General features: G+C 37.6%; 1 protein-coding gene across 1 annotated transcript in view; it reads left to right on the top strand.

Moving 5' to 3' along the window:
* The first annotated feature begins 660 nt into the window (after window positions 1-660).
* Window positions 661-18150, top strand: part of SLC15A5 (solute carrier family 15 member 5) — an 88680-nt gene continuing 71190 nt past the window's right edge. The window contains exons 1-3 of the mRNA XM_070454179.1: window positions 661-1021; window positions 3684-3906; window positions 14144-14313. Of these exons, the coding sequence (XP_070310280.1) occupies window positions 661-1021; window positions 3684-3906; window positions 14144-14313 (754 nt within the window). The remainder of the gene's footprint in view (window positions 1022-3683; window positions 3907-14143; window positions 14314-18150) is intronic.

Here is an 18150-nt window from a genome sequence, read left to right as displayed (position 1 = left end):
GTTTTTGTGTAAAAATTTCTCCTTTCATTAGTGCACTTAAATTACTTTCTTGCAAACTCTGCTTGTTACCTAAATGTACTAGCACTTTTGTTACCTAATTAGCTTTCTTATCAGAATTCCAACCAAAAATAACAAGAAATGTAATAATGATAAGGTATCCTGCCCCCTCCAAACAGATTTCCTTTCGCGCTTTATCTCTAGGTACTGTTCTGGCTTGTTTTAATTAAAGTATCAGAAATTATTAGGCTCAAATTATTTCTTGATCTAGTGCTCAAATTCTCCTGAAAAACTGCTCCTTCTGCCTCCGTATTTAAACCTTTATCAGCCTGAGGCAGATGAGTTTCCACGTGTTTGCAACTGGATTCATGTAATTCAATATAAATTTTGGAGGAAAAGCCTAATTTAGCCCCTAAGTAATTAGACAAACAAATCAGATTTGGCCACACTGAGCACCATGGTTTAACTACTCATGTCTCTTTTCATGTTCTCTTGGATCATCAAAATGAACATTAACGTGCAAAAAAAAGCCTTAGGAAACTTTCACAACTTGGAGTTGTGAAATTCAAAGCAAAGATCTTATTTATTTTTTCATTAGAGGGATGGGGGCAAAAATCACCAAGTTCAAACCACTAAGGTAAATAGTATTCAAGGAGGGTAGTCATGTCTGTTACAGGCTTTAAAAACACCGATGAGAGGGTACCCTTAAATCACAGCATCGAGAAGGAGAAAACCATAAGACATATTGGTTATTTGTTCTCCTCATACTCTGTGCAAAAAATTCAGGTTGGAATCTGTTTGCTTCTAGCAGAGCTGTGTGAGAGGTTCGTTTTCTTCGAAGTCGTCTGCAATATGATTCCCTTCTGTATTGTCAAGCTTGGTAATCGCAATTACCAGGCCGCCATTTTGAACCTGTGTTTTATTGGAGCGTCAATCCTTACCCGGGTGTTTGCAGGTTGGCTTGCTGATGTCTGCCTAGGAAGAAACAAACTGGTCCATATTTGCTTATTTCTGCATTTTCTAGGTGAGTGTCCACTTCTGACTGGATTGTTTTACAACTTATTTTAGTGGATTTTTATTCGAATGTTCGATTTATGTTATTCCTACCTTGTTTTTAGCATAAAGTGTAATAAATGAGCCTAGAATGTTGTTTCAATTTATTTTATTCTCTGTATAATTTGAGAGATACTCGTAAGGATGTATGTATGTGTGTGTGTGTCTCTATGTGTGTGTTAGAAGTTGCTTTGATACCTTTATCATTGCAGTGATTATATTTTATATTAATTATCTCTTCAAATGTCTGTCTTCTGTAGAATGCCCTCTTTTTCCCCCTTTCTATCACAAGCCCAAATTTGTGACAAATTCTATGTGAAATGTGACGTTCATTTGCTTCACAATTAAAATGAAATGTGCTAAAAAGGTGTTTTGAAGTTCATGTAGAATAACTGAGAAACATTTTCATGAAAAAGGTCTTTTAATTAGTCATATAGTAATTAAGATTGCATTAGAATACATGATTTCCATGTTATGAGCTATGGTTACCTGCTAAAAAAATGAGTGAATTTAACACTACCTGTGCTACTTTACATAGCAAAGAAAGAAATATATCCTTAAAATTTGGGAAGCGAAGTGATTGCAAGCAATGTTGGGAAAATGTCAAGTTTGTTTGATAAGGTATAGAGACCAAGTTGGTGAACAGTCTAGAAATTTAGACTGTGAAGTTCAAGGTGGTTTTCTAGACACAAAGAAGTTACTGAAGATGAGATGAACACATTTGGGAAATCTTTCAATAAGCAATCACAGTGAGAGGTTAGAGAGAGAACAGAAAATCTCAGGACACTGGTCTAGGTGATGGAGAAGTATCAATCCAGGAAAGAACATAAAACCATTAAAAAAAAACTCATTAACAAAATAAGGGCACAAATATGATGGAAGGACAGAAATTAACTCCAGGTTCTGAGTTGAGGAACTTAGGAAGGTAGTTCATCAAAACCAACCAGTGCAGCAGAAATGCAGTTTTGGGCGATGGGGAAGATGATGAGGAAGTGATGGGTAGCAGGTATTCAGCCTGTGCACATTTCCATCAGATGGTCAAGTACCAGTCACTGAATCAATCAGAGTGTGATTCAAACTTGGAAACTGCTTCAGTTCTGTGAAACATGAACTAAGTCACTGCATGGCAAATATTCATTCACCATTCCACAAATGTTTCTCGTTGACTACTAGGCATCGTTCCAGGTTTTGGAATGTAACAGAGAAGAAGGCAGTCTCTGCTTATGAAGCTAACTTTCTCAAATGGGACATGAGAAAATCAAGAAATAGCTATTTTGTTGGGTGGTAATGTACAGTGGACCCACTCCAGTGTTCTTGCCTGGAGAATGCCAGGGATGAGGGAGCCTGATGGGCTGCCGTCTGTGGGGTCGCACAGAGTCAGACAGGACTGAAGTGACTCAGTAGAAGCAACAGCAGCAGCAATGTACAATGATGAAAAATAAAGCTGGGGAAGTGGACAGGACAGACTAGATAGTGACAAGGCTGCTCTTCTGTATCAGGGACTATTTTCTGATGAGGAGGCATTTAAGCATGATTTACTCTTTTTTACTTGGTAACAGACTACATAGTAGTGTACACATACATCAGTGCCAATCACCTTTGCAGATAAGATCATCTATATCATTTTTCTAGATTCCACATATATGTGTTGATATGTGTTATTTGTTTTTCTCTTTCTGACTTACTTCACCCTGTATGATAGTCTCTGGGTTCATACATGCCTCTACAAATGACCCAATTTCATTCCTTTTTATGGCTGAGTAATACTCCATTGTATATATGTACCACATGTTCTTTATCTGTTCCTCTGTTGATGGACATTTGGAAATCCAAAAAACATGAAATATATGTATATGTATACATAGAGCTGATTCACTTTGCTATACAGTGGAAACTAACACAATATTGTAAAGTAACTATACTCCAATAAAAAATTTTAAAAAGAAAAATATAAGCAATTCATGCTAAAAAATAAAAAACCCAAAAAAGTTTTCTTCAACAGGCTTCTGAGTTGCCCAAGATCATAGTGTTTTCTCTATTGACTAAGAACAAATAACCCTTGTGAAAGGTGGTTTTCTTTGAGGGGTGGGAGTGCAGACATCTTTAGTATCTCACATCAAGTGTTTCTGAATTGTTTTAATTTTGTTAAAATGGACTTGATTTGTTCTCCCAAAAATCTTTCTCCCATCCAGGCTGCCACATAACCCTGAACAGAGTTCCATGTGCTGTACAACAGGTCTTTGTTGATTATCTATTTTAAACATAGCAGTGTGTGTATATGTATGGCTGAGTCCCTTTGCTATTCACCTAAAATTATCACAACATTGTTAATCGGTTATACCCCAATACAAAATAAAAAATTCCTCCAAAATGGACATGATTTGTTTATGCATTCTTAGAGGTGGTTTGAGTTTGAGGGAAAAATAAACTAGGACTCTGGATTCATTAAAAACACATATTGAGGGAAATATTTACTTTTAGGAAAATTATATTACCTCCAGAATTGCCATGATTAATATTTTAACAAGATTGTCACAAGACGAGGCTACATTCAGCAGAAAAACTTTATTTCTGGTGTGCTTTGGTGAGTCAGTGGTCTATGCATATTTATTTATCTTTTTCTCCATTTACAGGCTCTGCTTTATTATCTGTGGCTGCCTTTCCCTTGGAGGATTTCTACATAGGCACTCACCATCTGATTAACAACGTACCCAGAAAAGAGCACAGGAGGCTATTTCACGTAGCACTGTTGGCTGTCTGTTTCGGCACAGGAGGAATCAGAGCTATAGTCTATCCATTGGGTGCTTACAGCCTTCAGGAGTGTGGATCCCAGAAACGAACATCCCTTTTTAACTGGTAAGTAGCGCTAGCTAGGAGAGAAAACAGGCTTATGACATCCTTTTCCCTTTGTGCATTTCTCACTGTTTGCTCTCTGGTTCCCTTTTGATGGCAGTCATTCAGTCTTTGCCATTGATTGGGCTGGGTGACAGTGAGATACCTGTGACAGTGATTAAGCCAGTAGTCCTGGGGGCCTATGAGTCAGGTATAGACCAATACAGCTTACCGGCACCTTTTTGAAACACATTGATGAATTTGTCCTCCACATAAACAAGTGTGAGATGGTGTGTCATATTGAATAGAAGATGGTTTTGGAGCCAAACAGGCCTTGGTGGAAATCTCAGCTCTACACAATTGCCTGATCTTAGTCATGCCATTTATTCTTTATGAGTTTAACCATTTCTGAAGGGTTATCATAATACCTCTCCTTGGATTTTCTTAGAGGTAATAATATGTATATTGCTGGCAGAGAACATGGCACATAGTACTAATCAATAAGTAATCAATATGTTGTTTTTCTTAGTTATGTCTACATTGTAATAGACTAATTCAGCTGGGATTATAAATTCAGCAAGAAGATGAGAAGGATGGAAGAAGAATTTTACTTCTTAAATATCCATTAAAGCATCAACCAACATCTCTATTTTACATTTACTTCACCCCCAGCACCTGACAGAATTTCTAGTCCCTAGAAATCAAACCACATTTCTATGAGTCTTTCTCTCCCTGTGAGTTCTTTTACAGTGTTATGGATTTCTAAAGAACCAATTTTAATTATCAAATGCAAATTCAAGAAAAAATTGAAATTTTGATCTTAAGAAAAAGTAGTTCAACACTTAGTAGAGAACTTCGTTGTTACTGTCATTCATCAGTGGATATCAGATACATCTGAGATATGTTGTCTTTCTTCCTCTTCTCTGTGAAATGAGCTAGCAACACTTTTCTAAAATATTGCCTTTTCCACCAGTGTTAGCAATAGATAAAAGGAAAGCAGAAATAACATCAGACAAAATGTCTAAAGAGAACTCATATTTAAAGCATTAAATGAAAAAATTATAAAAATATTATTTAGGTATTATTACATGTGGCTATCTGAGACAGTTCATTTTTTTCTTTCTGTCTTTCTTTCTTCCTTCCTTTCCTTCTCCCCACCCTCCTGCCATATTATATTAATATTACAAAGCACTCAGGCCTATTTTGGATTAAGTCCAGATGAAAGAGAATAATGCTATTTTACCAAAGGTGGAAGGAACTCTTTACTTCCTTACAGCAAATTCTGCCTCCTTGACCTGCCCAAAGGAGAAAGAAAAATCTTTCTTTTTATTCTATTCGGAGGTTTTAATCCTTAATTAGCAACATCATTTTGATTAAATAAGACTCTGGAGGATTAAGACTAGAGAGCAATCAGTTGTTCTGAAAGATAGCTCTGGAGAATTTATTGTACTGTGGTCTTAGTCATTCAGAGTTGTGTTTAATCAAAGTGACATTTCTCAGCGTTGATTACAAAGGAGACATTATATGAATGAAATATTTCCTCGGGGAAATGGAGGGGACACCCAATGGGTTTGTGCTTTAGGACATTGGAAAGGGGGATGAGGGATGGGGTGAAAATGAATTTCTGCAGCCAGGCCATATTTAAGATGAACACCTTTAGATTGGGTTACTTATTATTTTCTGATTTCATTAAAATCTCCGATAAAGGGATCATGCATACATTTTTTAAAATTAAGGGCGCTGAGAAAGGGATATAAAGAATCATAGAGTGTTATTCTTTAACATGATGAAAGACTGTAGAAATAATAAGCTCCTCGAAGGCTGAAGATGGTTGTTTTTTCTTTCTCAGTTCAAATACTAAACTATGGGGAAACTTTTATGAACAGCTGCTTGTTGCAGTTTATAGAAATGAATGTTCATTCTATTCTTGTACGTACTGCAGGGGTTGGTGGCAAGATGGATAGAACCCTTGCTGGGCAGCCAGACAGCTGGCAGGAACCTGGCTGTGTCACTTAGGTATCTTACGGTTTTCGGCAAGTTTCTTCACCTCTCAAAGCCCCAGGTCCCTCAACCACAGAATGTGGATGCCTTGGAGGGCTGTTGTGGAGTTTTTACGCAAAGTACCAAGGCACATTATAGGTATTCAAATCAGTGTAGCTAGGACCAGTGTTATTCAATGACAAATCAGCTAAAGTCATCTTCCAACTTCTGGGAAAGAGGAAGGCTATTTAGGAGAAGGTCATCTTTAAAATGAGCAGTCTATTGATTTATCATTTATTTCTTCAAATCAGAAATGCCCCTAGAAATTACAAGCCTGGTTAATATAATGAATTTCAGTAGTGGCTTTTGAAAAAGCAACATACCACTTGAATCCATAACCACTTGAAGGTTGCATCCAGTTCCGGTTTCAGCACAGATGTCAGATGTTCATAGTTACGGGACCCTTAATGAGATGTGTCATTGCATCTCTACCACCTAACGCTTCCCAATGATCATGTGAAAATAGTGGAGACTGGAAGTCTCAGACATTGAAAGCACCACTTCCGAGTGGAGCTGCCAAATGTAGGTGAGAAAACCTCTCCCAGCCAACATCACCATCTGGTACTGGATCATCCTCAAATATGTACCTCATTGAAAGAATAAAGCTAAGCTCCCTGAAATCAAGAGGCATAATAATCTGCCAACTTCTCCTTGTGCCATCATCCAGAACTGAACCTGGCTCTTTCAGCATTTTCCAAACTCTGAGGTGTACAATTAAGAGTTACCATGCTGGAGGTCATATAAATAAATACACCTGTGCAGAATCTTTTCTGGAAGCAAACTGAATGGTGGATAATAAGTCTGTTCATGACTGTAATTTTAAATCCTACCACAGTTAAACTTAAATCTTGCTCCCTCACATCTCTACTTTGGGTTTCCCTGGTGGCTCAGATGATAAAGAATCTGTCCACAATGCAGGAGACCCAGGTTCGATCTCTGGGTTTGGAAGATCCCTAGAGAAGAATAACAACCCACTCCAGTATTCTTGCCTGGAGAATTCCATGGACAGACAAGCCTGGTGGGCTACAGTTTATGAGATCGCAAACAGTCAGACATGATTGAGCGACTAACATTCACTCACTCATATCTCTACTTACTTCACCTGATAATTTGCATCCCGTCTGCATATCATAGGCTATTGTGAACCAGTTACCAGAGTGAATTCTACATGCTGTAAAGGTTCAAATAGTATATTGGTAAGTTTCTTGTAAAAGCCTAGAGACTGAATTATTCCATCCCTGAAATTCTGATTATCTGGTACTCAGTTTGACTCTACATAATATATGTCTACTACTAAAGTGTTCTGATTTAAAATACTTACTCAGATTTAATATTTTTTATCTTAGGAAAACACTAGAGGTAAAAAATTATTATCCCACAGCCTTTTTTTCAAACCTGTTGTAATATTTTACTAAAATATTGTCTGACAGAAAGTGAAAGTTAGTCACTTAGTTGTGTCTGACTCTTTGTAACCCCATGGACTGTAGCCCACCAGACTCCACTGTCCATGGGATTCTCCAGGCAAGAATACTGGAGTGGGTTGCCATTCCCTTCTCCAGGGCATCTTCCCAACCCAGGGATCAAACCTGGGTCTCCTGCATTTCAGGTGTATTCTTTACCAGCCAAGCCACCAGGGAGTATTAGAGTATTGTCTGAGAGAAGTGATTCTCAAACCTAGATGTCCAGGAAAGCTTAAAAATACTGATGCCTGGACCCTGCCACCAGAAATTCTGATTGTGTTAATTTGAGGTGGGAACCAGAGACGAAGCTTTTTTTTTTAAGCTGCCTAAGTAGTTAGGTTTGAGAACCACTGCTCTCAAGCAGTGTTGCCTGATTTTAAGAACCACTTGAGGATTTTGTTAAAAAATGTTTCCCATAACTCTGCTTAATGCAGTGTGATGACTTCAATGGGAAGGAAATTCAAAAGGGAGAGGGTACATGTATGTGTATGGTTGATTCATTTTGCCGTACAGTAGTAATTAACACAACATTGTAAAGTAACTATATGCCAATAAGAATTAATTAAAAAACAAAACAAACAAACAAAAAACATTGCCCATGTCCCTACCTCCAACTTCTCAGATCAGAATTTCCTGGGAGCGTAGCTGGGGAATGTGCATTTTTACCAAGTGCTTGAGAATTTTGAAAACAGTTCCAGAGACTTAAGAAAAGAGAACTTCACGCGTGGTCTGGATTCTTGAAAAGAAATGGAGCTAAACACTGATGGAAGCACTTATATTGTACCAAGATGCTTCAGAAAATTTTGATGATTCATAACAGTTTTTCTTTACCACTCCAGAAATCTACCTGATTGAGAAATCCTACCTAATCCTTGAGGAGAAAAACAAAATATGAAATTACACAATTTTGCAATGGTAAAATGACCTTTATTAGGTCATTCATAATTTACAAGATCCATTTCAGCTAACAAAATCAAAACAGCTCTTGGCATAGTCTTATTAGAACTCATTTCTTATTAGTACTCATTAACATGGACATAACTCTTTTTATTGCTTTGCTTTATTGTGCTTCACAGGGAATAGAATTTTTAAGTTCAAAAATGTATAAATTTTTATGAATTGTAAATTTTATAAAATTTACAAATTGCAAGTTAATGCAACCTTGTGTGTAGTAAGTCTATTGGTGCCATTTTTTCCAACAGCCTTTGCTGACTTTGTGTCTCTGAAGCATCTGATAATTCTCACAGTATGTAAACTTCATTATTATTATTTTATTTATTATGGTGATCTGTGATCAGTGACCCTTGATGTTACTACCACCGTGCACTCAAGGCTCAGATGATGGTTAGTATTATTTAACAATAAAATATTTTTAAGTTAAGGTAAGCACATTATTTTTTTAGGCATAATGCTATTGCATGTTTAATGCATAGTTTAATGCGTAGTGTAAACATAACTTTTATATACATTGGGAAACCAAGAAGTTTTTGCACCAGAAACTTCATGCCCCCTGTTATATCTTAGTGGTCTGAAACCAGACCCATAATATTGATATCTTCAAGGCATGCTTGCACTCAGAATATCTTCTAAGTTGAATAGTGAGGAATAGCTTGTAAACAGTTTTTTTAAAAAACCACTAGACCTTCCAAAATTCTATTTGCTTGGGCTCCAGCCAAGTTTAACAAATGTGCCCACTCACCGTAGTAACAACAGGCACCTCCTCTGTTATCTTTGCCAAAATTGTCAGCATTCAGAAAATACACTCAGAATTCCTCTCTAACATGCAATGACAAACTAAACAGTATTGAGAAAAGGAAAAAAAAAGAAAGAAATCTCTTACATTTCTTACTGATACTGCAGCTTCCTGCTTTTTCTTTAGGCCTGTGTGGTGGCTTTTAAGCTGTAGATGCATCAATAGTGATTTATTGTCATCAATAAACATGCAGTGGTTCAAATATCTTGAACTCAGAAAATGATACACCTTTTTTTTTTTTAAAAAAAAAAAAAAAGAAAGCAACAGAGTAAATTTGAAGACATAGTGGGCTTTATTTATTAGGTCATTCATGAATTGGGGAGCATCTCTTCTAACAACCGAAAGAGTACTTTGAAGGATTGTACAAAATGGAAGGCTTTTGTAGGAAGAAGGGTGGGGCAAGAGAACTATTAGCAAAAGAAAATAAAGCATTGTTCTGGGGCCAGTATATCTTCTTCTGGGTGGGTGTTGGAAAGGGAATGGCAAGGGTTATACCACATAGGTTGCTGCTTTTTCTCCTGAGGGATGGAGAGGTTCACAAGACAGATGACTTTACTGATGCTGACCAGAACACTCCAGACTGGTTGATTACATTTCTGGGGAGGCTCAAAACTTCAAGTAAGTCATGTATCTAAGTCTAGGTTTGATATCATGAACTTTAGCCCAAGTGATATTATTTTGGGCCTGGTTTTCTCTTCAACAACATTAACAACTGTTAAAATTGGGATGTTGAGAGAAGAAAGGGAAATAAAGACAGAAAGGGAATGAGAGCAAGTTAGAAGAGTGAGAGGCAGGGACAGCAAAGAAAGAGGATGAAGCGTTCCCCCGAATTTCTTGATTAAAAATAAACCTTTTACTTTAATCGTGCTGCCTGTCCACCAAAATCAATGATCGTCTTTTATTAAGCTGTCTTTTCTTTAATAGCATTGTTGAAAAATACTTACAGATGAAAAGTAGAAAAAAATTATATAAATGAATTTCTTTACAAAACAAAAACAGACTCATTAATTTTGGAAACAAATTTACAGCTAACGAGGGGAAACTTAGCAGGGAGGGATAAATTAGGAACTTGGGATGAACACACAGATACTACTGTATTACTGTTGTTTAGCTGGTCAGTCATGTCCTACTCTTCTGCAAACCCATGTACTGTAACTCTCCAGGCTCCTCTGTCCTTGGCATTTCCCAAACAAGAATACTGGAGTGGCTTGCCATTTCCTTCTCCAGGGATCTCCCTGACCAAGGCTCGAACCTGGATCCTGCATTGGCAGGCAGGTCCTTTAACACTGAGCCACCTGGGAAGCCCACACTACTATATTTATATCATAGATAATCAACAAGGACCTATTGTGTAGCACAAGGAATGCTGCTCAATATTCTGTAATAACCATGTGGGAAAAGAATCTGAAAAAGAATGAATATATGTACTATTTAATTGATTCACTATGCTGTATACTTGAAACCAACACAAACACTATAAATCAATTATAATCCAATAATTTTAAGTAGAAACTGCAAAACTTCCTCTGGTCTCTCTTTCTCCAAGTTCATGTCAGCTAGATTATTATTTGAAGTACTTCAAAAAAAGCAGAGATGTTACTTTGCCAACAAAGGTCCATCTAGTCAAGGCTATGGTTTTTCCAGTGGTCATGTATGGATGTGAGAGTTTTGGACTATAAAGAAAGCTGAGTGCCAAAGAATTGATGCTTTTGAGCTGTGGTGTTGGAGAAGACTCTTGAGAGTCCCTTGGACTGCAAGGAGATCCAACCAGTCCATCCTAAAGGAGATCAGTCCTGGGTATTCATTGAAAGGGCTGATGTTGAAGCTGAAACTCCAATACTTTGGCCACCAAATGTAAAGAGCTGACTCATTGGAAAAGACCCTAATGCTGGGAAAGATTGAGGGCAGGAGGAGAAGGGGACGACAGAGGATGAGATGGTAGGATGGCATCACTGACTCAATGGACGTGAGTTTGGGTAAACTCCGGGAGTTGGTGATGGACAGGGAGGCCTGGCGTGCTGCGATTCATGGGGTTGCAAAGAGTTGGACACAACTGAGCGACTGAACTGAACTGAATGAATGGGCCAGTGGTTATGCTAGAAGGAGCAGTGACTGACAACCGCATCCACCATGAAATCAGCGCCCCAGTGTTACACTGACTCTTCTAAACAGTTCAATTTTAACCCACTGAAGAGCCACAAATCCTGGTGAAGAGTCACCATAATCCTGGTGAATTATCTCAGTATCATTCCATGAAGAATAACATATTCTCTCTGAACTCTTAAAATTGTCCACTAAGGCTTGGGATGCCTGGAAGTTTTCCTCCCCTCTTTCATTATGTTCTCAAGTAGGATGGAAAGCCCATTTCAAACTGTGTCTCTTATAATAACTTAAAATAAGTCTGAAGCATGTCAAAATTGGTCATTCTAAAAAATGACAAAACGTTTGAGTGACTTTAAAAATTATTGCTAAATAAATTATGGTGAATTTTAAAATTATTAATCCCAAAAGGTTTGCTAAATTTTGCAGCAATAAGGTTTTTCCCCTTTATTTGTATTCAACACTGTGGAATCATGAAGACCAAAAAAAAAAAAAAAAATTACCATTTATATATACTCCCAATTATTTGCAGTTCCCAGTCTGTGTTTAAAAGTGGACTAAAGAAACATATTTTTACTGCTGCTTTCAATTTTCCTTAATCACTGGTATTTATTTTGCTTTAGTGCTTTGCTCTCTGACTTTCTGTGTGAGAGGTGCTTTATATATTCAATTTGCTAGTGAGCTATGAGATGAAAGGAGTCTTAATGGTGAATTTGAAGACTGTGGATTTTTATTTCTTTTATTTTTTTTTTTACAGTTGATACATATATAATTTCACCCTTAATTATCTATGGCTTGTCCTGTCCGTGGATCAACAAAGACATATATAAAGTGTGATTGTACTAGGCAATTCTTTTAGAAAATTACACAATCAAATAGGTCGGGTGACATTTGTTAAAATACACTTAGTACTTTATGTGAAATCTCTTCCTATACAGAGATATTCAGCACTATAATTCTTTGGTTTATAACTATATTTCACAAGATGTAAGTCTTGGAAGAATTGTAATTTTCCTTGACCCTCTTTAGAGTAATTCCGTTTACATTCCCCAGTGGTGTACTGAAGAGTCTCACGGTGTCCTCTTGGATTTCTCTGCAATACTTAGCATTTGAAACAGGGTTTCTTAAAGATTAAAAAGGACTATAACATTGCTTGCAGCTCCAGCTTCTCTTTGTTACTACCAGCCACAGTTCAAGTGTGCGGCTTGCAGAGGCATTAAAGATGCCCTGAGGTAGAGCCAAGGGACTCTATCCCATTGTCCTAGAAGATTCTAACTTTGTACCTCCCCTGCATGGTGATAACTAAATCACTATTAGTAGCTTATAGTCAGTCAGCTTACTCGGCATGACCGTACTTGACATTTGATTACTTTCCTGTCAGTTATGGAGAGTAGATGTTCAAGATTTTGAATGGGGTGATCATTTCATGAGTGCATACATATTCAAAACTTAAATTGACAAGATGACATTGGTCAGACCACCATATGACCAATTTCAAGATGGCCGTCAGACTCACTGTACTGTTTCTATATGTAGCCCCCTTCCTCTGCTGATAAGAGCTCTTGCCCATTGATCGTCAGTGGAGGGGAGTCAGCCTTTGGACAGGAGTCTGCTCTCCCCTTGCCCCGGTTATCGTGTCCAACTCATTGTGACCCCATGGACTTAGCCCACTAGGCTCCTCTGTCTATGGGATTTCTCAGGCAAGAATACTGGAGTGGGTTACCATTTCCATCTCCAGGTAATCTTCCTGACCCAGGGATCAAACCCGGGTCTCCTGCACTGCAAGTGGATTCTTTACCAACTGAGCCACCAGGGAAGCCCCCTGCCCTAGTTGCTGGCACCCAAAACAAACCAATTTTTCCTTCCTACCAACTTTGCCTCTTTATTGGCTTTTGAGCAGTGAGCAACCAGACCCCACTTAATAAGTATGTATTTAAAAAGAAAGCTAATAAAGAGAGATGCAGATGGCCAACGGGCATATGAAAAGATGCTCAACATGTCTAATCATCAAGGAAATGCAAATCAAAACTACAATGAGATATTACTATCACTTCACACCCATCAGAACATCTGTCATCAAACAGAACACAAATAACAAATGTTGGTGGGGATGTGGAAGAAAGGGAACCCTTGTGCACTGGGGGTGGGAATGTAAATTGGTACAGCCACTGTGGAAAACAGCATGGAGGTTTCTCAAAAAAACAAAAATAGAACTACCATATGACCCAGCAATTCCACTTCTGGGTATATATATCTGAAAAAACAAAACAAAAACCCACTAATTTTGAAAAGAATCATGCACCCCAATATTCATAGAAACATTATTTACAGTTTCCAACATATGGAAACAGCCTGTGTCCATCAATAGATGAATGAATAAAGGAGATGTGGTATATACATACAATGGAATACTACTCGGCATAAAAAAGAAAGAAATTTTGCCATTTGCAGCAACAAGGATGGAATTGGAGGGTATTTTGTTAAGTGAAATAAGTCAGAGAAAGACAAATACTGTCTGATATCACTTATATGTAGAATCTAAAAAATGCAACAAACTAGTGAATATGACAAAAGAGAAACAGACTCACAGATAGAGAGAATGAACTAGTGGTTATGGGATAGGGGAATATAGAGGCTGGGGGAGTGGGAGGTACAAACTGTTGTATGTAAGATAGCCTACAAGGATGTATTTGTACAACATGGGGAGTAGAGCCACTGTTTTGTAACAGCTATAAATGGAGAATAGCCTTGAAATGAAAATTTTTATAAAATTTTAAAGATGGAATTTGAAAAAAAAGCTAATAATATTTGCAAAATCTAGTTTGGCTCATATACTACTACTTTAGAGCTTATGTTTATTAAAAGAATTAAGAACAGTGGCAATTTTATTTTTGTTTCTGATTCCCAGGTTTTATTGGATCATGAACCTGAGTGCAACTGTGGTCTTTCTGGGAATATCTTATATCCAGCACTCAGGGGCCTGGGCCCTGGTTTTACTTATTCCTTTTATGTCCACACTTATGGCTCTGATAACTCTTTATATGATGCACTATAACCTGATTTATCAGCCAGAAAAATGTAAGTAAATCTCACTTTACATTTTTTTTTGTTTTTGTTTTTATGGTTTTCTTGATACATCTTCTTCTCTTAGATTCCCTATAATTTCACTTTCAACTCAGAGAATCTGTAGAGTCTGTCACTTCACTTGAGAGCAGCAGAGTATAAGAATATCAATAATCTCTATCTTATTTTTCCCTTGTTAAAAGTTTTACTAATGGAATATTTTAAGCATAAACAAAAGTAGAAAAAAATCATATATGAACCCTTCTATCTAACTCTCAGCTTTGACGATTCTCAATTCATTTCTACTCACTTTTTCCCCATCCCTACTGGTAGTTCTGAAGCAAGAACTAAATGCTTCATATGTGTGTGTATAAAAAGAAGCTATATATATGCTCAATACTTAAAAAATATAATCACAATGTCATTAACGCACACAGAGAATTTCTGAAGATGATCAAGTATCTGTTAAAAAATCTCTGTTTCCCTTTTAAAATTTGTTTATTTTGTTTTTTTATAATTTATTCAAATAAAATCCAAATAAGGCCCATATATTCCAAATGGCAGCTATGTCCCTTAAACCATATATATTTCCCCTTCATCTCTATTTCTCTCCTTTCAGTCTTTTATCCTTAAGAAATCTGAACATTTCACATAATCTGAATTTTGCTGATTACATCCATTTAATGTCACCCAAAGGTTTTCCCTCTTTATTTCCCCTAAAATACCTGACAGACATAGATCCTTGATCAGATTCATATTTTTCATTTTTGGCAGAATTCCTTCACAGATGGTGTTAGGTACTTCACACTGTCTCATTATCTGCTTTTGCAGGGTCAGTACCAATTGATAATTTTTGTCTAAATCTAAGATCCCATTGGGGGTTGCAGGTTGGTGATATTCCATATTTCTTCCTCTTTTATTAACTGAAATAATTCTATAAAGAAATTCTATAAAGAGAAATTTTATTAGCTGAAATATATTCTCAATAACTATTTCATTGCACAGAAGTACAGTTTGTGTAAGGAAAAGAAGTTCAGTTCATTTTGGTTCAGTTGCTCAGTCATGTCCGACTCTTTGTGACCCCATGAACCGTAGCACACCAGCCTCCCTGTCCATCACCAACTCCCAGAGTCCACCCAAACCCATGTCCATCAAGTTGGTGATGCCATCCAACCATCTCATCCTCTGTCATCCCCTTCTCCTCCTGCCCTCAATCTTTCCCAGCATCAGGGTGTTTGCAAATGAGTCAACCCTTCACATCAGGTGGCCAAAGTATTGGAGTTTCAGCTTCAACATCAGTCCTACCAATGAACACCCAGGACTGATCTCCTTTAGGATGGACTGGTTGGATCTCCTTGCAGTCCAAGGGACTCTCAAGAGTCTTCTCCAACACCACAGTTCAAAAGCATCAATTCTTTGGCGCTCAGCTTTCTTTATAGTCCAACTCTCACATATACATGACTACTGGAAGAACCACAGCCTTGACTAGATGGACCTTTGTTGACAAAGTAATGTCTCTGCTTTTTAATATGCTATCTAGGTTGGTCATAACTTTTCTTCCAAGGAGTAAGTGTCTTAATTTCATGACTGCAGGCACCATCTGCAGTAATTTTGGAGCCCAGAAAAATAAAGTCAGCCACTGTTTCCATTGTTTCCCCATCTGTTTCCCATTAAGTGATGGGACCAGATGCCATGATCTTAGTTTTCTGAATGTTGAGCTTTAAGCCAACTTTTGCACTCTCCTCTTTCACTTTCATCAAGAGGCTCTTTAGTTCTCCTTCACATTCTGCCATAAGGGTGGTGTCATCTGCATATTTGAGATTATTGATATTTCTCCCAGCAATCTTGATTCCAGCTTGTGTTTCTTCCGGCCCAGCGTTTCTCATGATATACTCTGCATAGAAGTTAAATAAGCAGGGTGACAATATACAACCTTGACATACTCCTTTTCCTATTTGGAACCAGTCTGTTGTTCCATGTGCAGTTCTAACTATTGCTTCCTGACCTGCATACAGGTTTCTCAAGAGGCAGGTCAGGTGGTCTGGTATTCCCATCTCTTGAAGAATTTTCCACAGGTTATTGTGATCCACACAGTCAAAGGCTTTGGCATAATCAATAAAGCAGAAATAAATGTTCTTCTGGAACTCTCTTGCTTTTTTGATGATCCAGCAGATATTGGCATTTGATCTCTGGTTCCTCTGCCTTTTCTAAAACCACCTTGAACATCTGGAAGTTCTCGGTTCACGTATTGCTGAATCCTGGCTTGGAGAATTTTGAGCATCACTTTACTAGTATGGGAGATGAGTGCAATTGTGCAGTAGTTTAAGCTTTCTTTGGCATTGCCTTTCTTTGGGATTGGAATGAAAACTGACCTTTTCCAGTCCTGTGGCCACTGCTGAGTTTTCCAAATTTGCTGGCATATTGAGTGCAGCACTTTCATAGCATCATCTTTCAGGATTTGAAATAGCTCAACTGAAATTCCATCACCTCCACTAGCTTTGTCGTAGTGATGCTCCCTAAGGCCCACTTGACTTCACGTTCCAGGATATCTGGCTCTAGGTGAGTGATCACACCATCATGATTATCTGGGTCATGAAGATCTTTTTTGTATAGTTCTTCTGTGTATTCTTGCCACCTCTTCTTAATATCTTCTGCTTCAGTTAGGTCTCTACCATTTCTGTCCTTTATTGAGCCCATCTTTGCATGAAATGTTCCCTTGGTATCTCCAATTTTCTTGAGGGAAAAGATTATAAGTGTCTTAATTCTTTCCCTCTATTTTCAGATTTTCAAATTAATGAGGTGAACTTCAGTGTCTTCCAAAGATGATCTATTAGTTGTTTTTAACCTATTATTAAAAACAACTAACAGGTCATCTTTTAGTGACCCTGTGGACTGGGCTGTAGCCCACTAGTCTTCTCTGTCCATGGGATTCAGCCAGCAAGAATACTGGAGTGGGTTACTATTTCCTCCTCCAGGGGATCTTCCCAACCCAGGAATTCAACCCGCATATCTTATGTCTCCTGCATTGGCAGGTGGGTTCTTTACCACTAGTGTCATCTGGGAAGCCCATAGATTCCATATATATGCATTAATATACAATATTTCTGTCTTACTTCACTCTTTATAATAGGCTTTAGGTTCATCCCCTGCATTAGAACTGACTCAAATTCATTCCTTCTTATAGCTGGGTAATATTCCATTTTATATATGTACTACAATTTCTTCATCCATTAATCTGTCAATGGACATCTAGGTTGCTTCCGTGGTCTACTACTGTAAATAGTGCTGTGATGAACAGCACTACAAGTTGTCACTGTTTTTGAGTTGCTAATTCATGTCTGACTCTTTGTGACCCTGTGGACTGTAGCCCACCAGGCTCCTCTGTCCATGGGATTTCCCAGGCAAGAATACTAGAGTGAGTTGCCATTTCCTTCTCCAGGAGATCTTCCCGACCCAGGGATTGAACCCACACCTCCTGCATTGCAGGTGGATTCTTTGCCCTTGAGCCACTAGCAGAGCCCTTTCATGCACAAGACTTTTGTCTATTTGCTTTGTCTTTGCATAGTTTATGTTTGAAATCAAATTTACCTATCTTCTTTATGTTTCTAGATTTTGAATTATGGTGAAAAAGTTTTCCTCACTCCCAGATTATAAAAGAATTCATTCATATTTCTTTTGGTGTGTGTATATATATATATATATATATATATATATATATATATACTTTTATATCTGTGACCAATTTGGAAATTGTATTAGAATAAGTTTTAAAAAGTGAACTCAATTTTATCTTTTTCCATATGACTGTTTATTATCCAGCCTCTTATTAAAAAGTGTAATTTTTCCCACTGC

Source organism: Odocoileus virginianus, chromosome 23, assembly GCF_023699985.2.
Source record: "Odocoileus virginianus isolate 20LAN1187 ecotype Illinois chromosome 23, Ovbor_1.2, whole genome shotgun sequence".
Lineage (NCBI taxonomy): Eukaryota > Metazoa > Chordata > Mammalia > Artiodactyla > Cervidae > Odocoileus > Odocoileus virginianus.
This window is presented reverse-complemented; position numbering and strand designations above follow the sequence as displayed.